Consider the following 8,167-nt stretch of genomic DNA (forward strand, 5'->3'; position numbering starts at 1 on the left):
TCTGTAAAAATAAGGCACAATCTACTGTTAATATGAAAGAATTTTCCGTAATGTTTTTTTTTACCTGTATTTTAAATTACGCATCGTGATTTCGGGTTACAGGGTTACAAAGGATGGTGGATAATGGATAATGTCCTGAAAGATTTTCCCTTTTTCTTACAGTATACTAACTGATCAACAATCGCAGGTACAAGCTACTAACAAAGTGTATCATAAATGAACAATTATTCAATCATCAAATTATTCAATTATTATTATTCAATTGAACAATTGCAAATAGCAGCTAACTCAATTCACGTGATGCGTGTACTGCTAGGCATCTGTGGTTTCCTCTTTTTGTGTAATTTGGATGGAAAATGTGTGCCTTTTTATTGTCTGAGTCACTTATCAAAAGTTGCTAAAGCTTGCCAAATCAATTTTTAAAATTGCTAAATTGTTGCTAGGTGCTTTTGGAAGAAAAAGTTGCTAGGGTAGTCTGAAAAGTTGCTAAATTTAGCAACAAAATTGCTAAGTTGGCAACACTGTACAACTTACTGAAGTGTATGTAGGCTACAGGTCTCATGTAATCGCTCAATCAGTGTCAATGAAACAGCTTGTAATGTAAGCAGTAGCCTATGTCACGCAACGTCACATTCATTCATCCAAAGTGCATAAAGTCAGGCCTTCTGCTTCATTTCATTATATTTGTACTTAACCTGTTCTTCAATAGGCCTATTTAATGTATGTTTCAATAAATCTGTCATGAAAACAAGTTCCACTGTCTAAACGTTTATATTTCAACAACAAACTGGAGTAGAAACAGAAAGTTACCACAATATATTTTTTATTATAGACCTATAATTAGGGGTTCAAGCACGTAGTGCTGAAACCCTATTGTAATTGTTAGGATTTTTATTATTATTCTTCCCTAAAACTGATCGTGCAGCCCAAACCGTAAGGCCTAGAGAGCTAAAACTTGGTCAGATTGTAGTAGTCCGGTCTTCATGTCAGATCCAAAGACTCACCGCAATCGGCCAATAGGGGGCACTACAGCGATCAAAAACGCAAAAGCCCTCATAACTCCTACACCGTTTGTCGTAGACTCAATTGTCTTATATCAATTGATTGCTTGGCTCAATCAAAACAAAACGGCTCTCTCCGATTTCATTTCCATCTATAAAAATTTTCCGCCATTTTGAATTTGGTCAAAAACCTACTTTTGCGAACTAGTCCTAGGTTTTTCACCTGATCGGAACCAAACTAGTGCTGAAATGTTCTTTGGACAGTAAATATAAAAAATTACCAAAACTACTACCGTCGCTTAGGGACTCAAACACGTCTGTTAGGGACGGGGCCATTTTTACTAAAATGGCTATAACTCCTGAATGGACAGATATCTTCACCAAACTTGGTCCACATGTGTGCAAGCTCAATCTTTGGTCAAGTAAAAAAAAAGTTCTGCCACTTGGTGGCGCTATAAGACGAAAAAACCTAAAAATGACTATAACTATGCAACCGTTGGTCCGATCGACTTGAAAATGGGTATGCAGTGTCTTCGTCCAAAGGGGCACAAGTGTCTATGAGGACATTCGCGTATCTCAAAAAACGTGGCCGCCATTGGCCAAAGAAGTTTAGGCACCTATTGGACAAGGTTAACGGAGGTCGATCAGAACAAAACTCGGTGGGCATGTTCGACTCATGGCCCTAAAGGTCTGTAAGAATTTTGAAAGAAAACGGCCACTAGTTGGCGCTAACGAGATTTTTTGGCTCAGTAATCATGTGGTCCCCTCAGAGGACCTCAGATGATGCCAACCCTGAAACAACTTACAGAACTACCACATTTTGCTATAAGTTTGATTGCATCATATAATAATTGCTGTTAATATTATTCATCGTCTGTTTTATTACGTCTTAAATCGATTTTTCCGTACTGCTGGTTCGTCTGGTCAGAGGAGAACTGGCCCCCCGACTGAGCCTGGTTTCTCCCAAGGTTTTTTCTCCATTCTGTCACCGATGGAGTTTTGGTTCCTTGCCGCTGTCGCCTCTGGCTTGCTTAGTTGGGGACACTTCATTTCCAGCGATATCGTTGACATGATTGCAAAGATATTATTTAAACTGAGCTGGATGTTGACATCACTGAATTCAATGATGAACTGTCTTTAACTGAAAAATTTGTGTTTACTATTGTCATTTTGCATTATTGACACTATTTTCCTAATTAATGCTGTTCAGTTGCTTTGACACAATCTGTATTGTTAAAAGCGCTATATAAATAAAGGTGACTTGACTTGGTGTTTCACAAATCCACACAATATGCATATCATTCGATAGACCTCCTCATAATTCACAAATATGTTCAAAACCTACTTTGAGCGAAAAACCTAGGACTAGTTCGCAAATCTCGATCAAACCACTGCAACGATATTCTCTGGATTCTTTAGATCAATAATTATCAAAAAAAATTTAATTTTGTCCTTTGGTTATCTTTAACGGGGTAATTTAGGAAAGGGGTGTGGTCAAATATACCCATAAGCCTATAAAACCTAAACGAAAACTCAACTTTACGAAACTTGGTGAAACCATGTGTCAGATTACTGTTAACAAGCATGCAAAGTTTCATGGAGATCGGACCATAGGCGGCGCTATAACAGTTAAAAAGACCTCAAAACACAATTTGTATAGAAAATTACCTCAAATTGTAGAACACGTTCATATATACACACAAATACTAGATCTTCATATCATATGATAGATCTCCTCATTCTGAACAACTTCGCCTCTGGGACTAATGCTATCAATCAAATCATTCATTAAATATTTTCAATTATGTTAAAAACCTACTTTTGGGAACTAGTCCTAGGTTTTTCGCTCAATCTCAATCAAACCACTTCAGCGCAATTCTCTGGACTCTGTAGATCAATAATTATCAAAAAAAATTGAATTTTGTCTTTTGATTAGCTATAACAGGGTCATTTATAAAAGGGGTGTGGCGACACATACCCAAAAGCCTATAAAACCTCAATGAAAACTCAAAACTTTACGAAACTTGGTGAAAACATGTGACAGAATACACTTAACATGCAAATGCAAAGTTTCAGAGATCTGACCATAGGTGGCGCTATAACAGTCATAAGGTATTCTTTGGTAAATTACCTGCATTTGCCCAAAATGCTATTTTTAATCATTGATTTAAGTGGTTACAGCCATGTTAACAAAACCTTTTTCCTTATGTGCTTAAATGCCTTAACTGCTTGAACCCCGGTAATTGCTGCTTGCAGCTATATGTAATTATTATAGCCTACAAAACTCCCTTATGTGCAATTTTTAAATGTTTGTTTACAAATCGCTTTAATATAGTGTGTGTACCAACTGACAGGGTTTGTTATATAGGCCTAATTAAAATAATTAGTAATTAATAAAAAAAAATGAGATGGAGCCTACAGTACTGCCTGTAGCCTAACCTTAACTGATTCTCTTATTACACGTCTCACAGGTAGAAACGTCTCAGAATAATAATTGAAATGGAACTGAACTGAATTAAATCGAATTGAAATCCTTGGAATTGAAACTGACGAGCAGGGCACCTACCTGTAGAAGAACGCTGAGGGAGTGGCCCCAAACTACTTCATTAATCATATTTTTGAGGGTCTAGAGAGAGTTATCAGACACCCCTTGTGTATTAAATCCACTTGAACTAAGAGCTAAAACTTCTGCAATAGTGTTGTCATTGAAAACATTAGTCCAATGTACCAACAGTTTTGAAACCTAAAGTCGCGCCAAAAGACAGTGATGCGCTTCAATCAGGCTTCATTTGCAGCACCTGTTTCATTCTCAAGCCCGAAAGGAAACTTTCGCCCTTCACAGATTGTTCCGCTTTTATTCGGAAAGCCGTGAAGTTCTGTATGTGTACTGTTTTTGACTTATTATTTCTTGAAGATGCAGAAAGCCTTGAAGAAGTATTTTGTAAACATGGACGAGTATCTGGCCAGCATCGGGCTTTACCGAAAAATGATGGCGAGAGACGCGTCCTGTCTGTTTCGAGCTGTTTCTGAGCAGGTAGCCTACATTTTAAAGATGTATATACCTCAAAATAATCTCAAACTGTACATTTGTCTGAGGCATTCAGAAGTTGTGAAAGTATGAATTCTTGAAATTGGTGTATGCTGTAGCACAGCTGTTAAAATAAGTAGCTAGACGACATATTTATGACTATACCTCTCCACTGAAGCACCTGTCCAGGTGGTTTGATGTATGCTGATAAACTGATGCTTTTTTATTTTGCTATAAGCTTTACTACTCCCAGAATTACCATCAAAGAATAAGGAAAGAGTGTGTCAACTTCATTAAGGCAAACAGATGCAACTTTGAGCCTGTGAGTGAATTCAGACTACATCAACAGAAACCTTTTGTACAAACTGTCATTAAGTTTAAACATTAACCCAAACTACTTCATTAATCATATTTTTGAGGGTCTAGAGAGAGTTATCAGACTCCCCTTGTGTATTAAATCCACTTGAACTAAGAGCTAAAACTTCTGCAATAGTGTTGTCATTGAAAACATTAGTCCAATGTACCAACAGTTTTGAAACCTAAAGTCGCGCCAAAAGACAGTGATGCGCTTCAATCAGGCTTCATTTGCAGCACCTGTTTCATTCTCAAGCCCGAAAGGAAACTTTCGCCCTTCACAGATTGTTCCGCTTTTATTCGGAAAGCCGTGAAGTTCTGTATGTGTACTGTTTTTGACTTATTATTTCTTGAAGATGCAGAAAGCCTTGAAGAAGTATTTTGTAAACATGGACGAGTATCTGGCCAGCATCGGGCTTTACCGAAAAATGATGGCGAGAGACGCGTCCTGTCTGTTTCGAGCTGTTTCTGAGCAGGTAGCCTACATTTTAAAGATGTATATACCTCAAAATAATCTCAAACTGTACATTTGTCTGAGGCATTCAGAAGTTGTGAAAGTATGAATTCTTGAAATTGGTGTATGCTGTAGCACAGCTGTTAAAATAAGTAGCTAGACGACATATTTATGACTATACCTCTCCACTGAAGCACCTGTCCAGGTGGTTTGATGTATGCTGATAAACTGATGCTTTTTTATTTTGCTATAAGCTTTACTACTCCCAGAATTACCATCAAAGAATAAGGAAAGAGTGTGTCAACTTCATTAAGGCAAACAGATGCAACTTTGAGCCTGTGAGTGAATTCAGACTACATCAACAGAAACCTTTTGTACAAACTGTCATTAAGTTTAAACATTATAACATGTTGTGTTATGGTGTTCCCATGTTTCAGTTTGTTCAGGGATCTTTTGAGAAGTATTTGGAACGTTTGGAAGATCCCCAGGTTTGTATTCAGGGTCTTTAATCTTGTTGCCGTCACTAAAATATTAACAATGCATATGTTTTATTTTTGTAACTTAATGATTTGGCTATTTAATGCTTCAAGAGTCAAATGTTTTAAGACTTCATATGAATGTAATGTACTGTTTTTTTAATATCCCAAATTCAATAGGAAACCACAGGTCAAGTGGAAATAAAAGCACTGTCTTTACTGTACAGGTATGCTCTGCATCTCTCTCTCTTTAATCCTGAGCCTTTTTGTGAAACCCTATTAGTTACTTTTTATATTCTGTTAAAGTAACCATATTAAAGGAATAGTTCACTCAAAAAGGAAATGCATCATTTACTCATTTTCATTTCCTTTCAAACCTATACGTCTTCTGTGGAACACACAAGTAAAATTTCTGAGGGACATTCTGGCTGCTCTCTTCGATTATGCTATGAGGTATCAAAATGACAAAAAGGAGACTCCTGTGCTGTATCTTAAGTCACATGATAAACAGACCAAAGCTGTTAAACTGTTAATCTTCTCATCCGCCAAATATCTAAAAGTGTATCATTACCAAAGTCATATTTTTAGTGAGTAATGACTTGTATGTTGGTTTGTTTCCCACACAAAGCTACCATATGACTTTGGAAGACTTGGAATAAAGTGCTCAAGTTTTGTGGGCTGCTTTTATGAGAGCTGTATTTTTTTTTAGTCCTTGACAGTCCCGAGTCCTCGTTCACTTTCATTATACTGATGGAAGATCCCCAGGTTTGTATTCAGGGTCTTTAATCTTGTTGCCGTCACTAAAATATTAACAATGCATATGTTTTATTTTTGTAACTTAATGATTTGGCTATTTAATGCTTCAAGAGTCAAATGTTTTAAGACTTCATATGAATGTAATGTACTGTTTTTTAATATCCCAAATTCAATAGGAAACCACAGGTCAAGTGGAAATAAAAGCACTGTCTTTACTGTACAGGTATGCTCTGCATCTCTCTCTCTTTAATCCTGAGCCTTTTTGTGAAACCCTATTAGTTACTTTTTATATTCTGTTAAAGTAACCATATTAAAGGAATAGTTCACTCAAAAAGGAAATGCATCATTTACTCATTTTCATTTCCTTTCAAACCTATACGTCTTCTGTGGAACACACAAGTAAAATTTCTGAGGGACATTCTGGCTGCTCTCTTCGATTATGCTATGAGGTATCAAAATGACAAAAAGGAGACTCCTGTGCTGTATCTTAAGTCACATGATAAACAGACCAAAGCTGTTAAACTGTTAATCTTCTCATCCGCCAAATATCTAAAAGTGTATCATTACCAAAGTCATATTTTTAGTGAGTAATGACTTGTATGTTGGTTTGTTTCCCACACAAAGCTACCATATGACTTTGGAAGACTTGGAATAAAGTGCTCAAGTTTTGTGGGCTGCTTTTATGAGAGCTGTATTTTTTTTTAGTCCTTGACAGTCCCGAGTCCTCGTTCACTTTCATTATACTGAAAAGAGCAGCCAGGACATTTTTAAATTCATCTTTTGTGTTCCATGGAAGAAAAGCAGTCAAATGGCTTTAAAATAAAATGGGGGTAAACTATTCATTCATCTGTTGCATTACATCTGAACTATACCTATTTGAATACATTCAGATTTAAAATGTGGAATTTTCTCATGTGAATGGTTTTTGGCGCAGGCGGTGCTTTGTCATTTACAGGTATCCAGGTAAGCCGCCAACTGAGATTGCAGAGGAGGACAATTTGCCTAAGGTGAGGAATGTGTTAAACTCCCTTAGCTCACGTTCAAAAGCTCTAATTCGGGTTCAGTTTTAATTTAGTTTCACTATTCTGGCCATTAATCGCCCACTTGGCCATGAACTACACTCTTAAAAATAAAGGTGCTTCACGATGCCATAGAAGAACCTTTTTGTCTAAATGGTTCCATAAAGAACCTCGAACATCTGAAGAAGCTTTCTGTTTCACAAAAGGTTCTTTGGGGCGAAATAAAGGTTCTGCAGATTACAAAAAGGTAAGAAAGAGATGGTTATTTAAAGAACCTTTGACTGAATGGTTCTTTGTGGAACCAAAAATGGTTCTTCTATGGCATCGCTTGAAGAACCTTTTGAAGCACCTTTATTTTTAAGAGTGTAACCACAGCTGCTGTGTCACAGAAATAACTAAACCAAAGCAGTATACACAGTTGGATTTTTTTTGCTTGCTTACCACTTATGAAAGATTTAAAGGGGTCATATGATGTTGCTAAAAAGAATATTATTTGGTGTAATGAAATGTTTATGCGGTTTAAGGTTAAAAAAACACATTATTTTCCACATACTGTACATTATTGTTTCTCCTCTATGCCCTGCACACATCTGAATATTTGAGTTGAAGTGCTCTGGAACAGTGTTGTAAATACAACTTAACCTCTGATTTATAGTCGTGTCCATTTTTGGAAGGCCAAACAAAGTAGTTTCGCTTTCACAACGAAACACAGCGTCACACACGGTGGCCTAGAGTGAGCGGCGGCCTAGAGTGTGCGGCGGCCGGGGGCTAGAGTGAGGAACGGCCTGAGGGCTAGAGTGAGCGGAGGCCGGTGGGCTTGAGAACGGCACGGCCGGCGGATTTGACGAAGGAGCATCTGGAGGGCTTGCGGCAACCACATGTGACGACCCCGGGCTGGACTCCGCTTCGTCCACGGTGAAAGCCGACCCGGCGATCCACAGCGCAAAGTTGTATTTCCTCCGCAACCAGCACGGATCAGCTCTAGGCATGACGAAGTGGATATCGTCCTCTTTTGGAAGGCCAAACAAAGAAGTTTTGCTTTCACAATGAATCACACAGTGCCTTCACGACATGGCGGC

General features: G+C 37.7%; 1 protein-coding gene across 5 annotated transcripts in view; it reads left to right on the forward strand.

Annotated features, from left to right (window-relative positions):
* The first annotated feature begins 4,441 nt into the window (after nucleotides 1-4,441).
* The window catches only part of LOC107587232 (putative bifunctional UDP-N-acetylglucosamine transferase and deubiquitinase ALG13), a 16,387-nt gene continuing 12,661 nt past the window's right edge, over nucleotides 4,442-8,167 (forward strand). For 2 of the 5 annotated variants that reach the window (XM_016274933.1, XM_016274934.1), the window contains exons 1-5: nucleotides 4,442-4,859; nucleotides 5,092-5,175; nucleotides 5,275-5,325; nucleotides 6,246-6,292; nucleotides 7,004-7,076. In XM_016274933.1, coding sequence (XP_016130419.1) covers nucleotides 4,740-4,859; nucleotides 5,092-5,175; nucleotides 5,275-5,325; nucleotides 6,246-6,292; nucleotides 7,004-7,076 — 375 coding nt within the window. In that variant the 5' untranslated portion in view covers nucleotides 4,442-4,739. Of the gene's footprint in view, nucleotides 4,860-5,091; nucleotides 5,176-5,274; nucleotides 5,326-5,493; nucleotides 5,541-6,245; nucleotides 6,293-7,003; nucleotides 7,077-8,167 lie in introns of all 5 variants that reach the window. The other 3 variants (XM_016274931.1, XM_016274932.1, XM_016274935.1) reach the window with 2 other exon arrangements.

This window comes from Sinocyclocheilus grahami, unplaced genomic scaffold (genome assembly GCF_001515645.1).
Source record: "Sinocyclocheilus grahami isolate Dianchi unplaced genomic scaffold, SAMN03320097.WGS_v1.1 scaffold91.1, whole genome shotgun sequence".
NCBI classification, from domain to species: domain Eukaryota; kingdom Metazoa; phylum Chordata; class Actinopteri; order Cypriniformes; family Cyprinidae; genus Sinocyclocheilus; species Sinocyclocheilus grahami.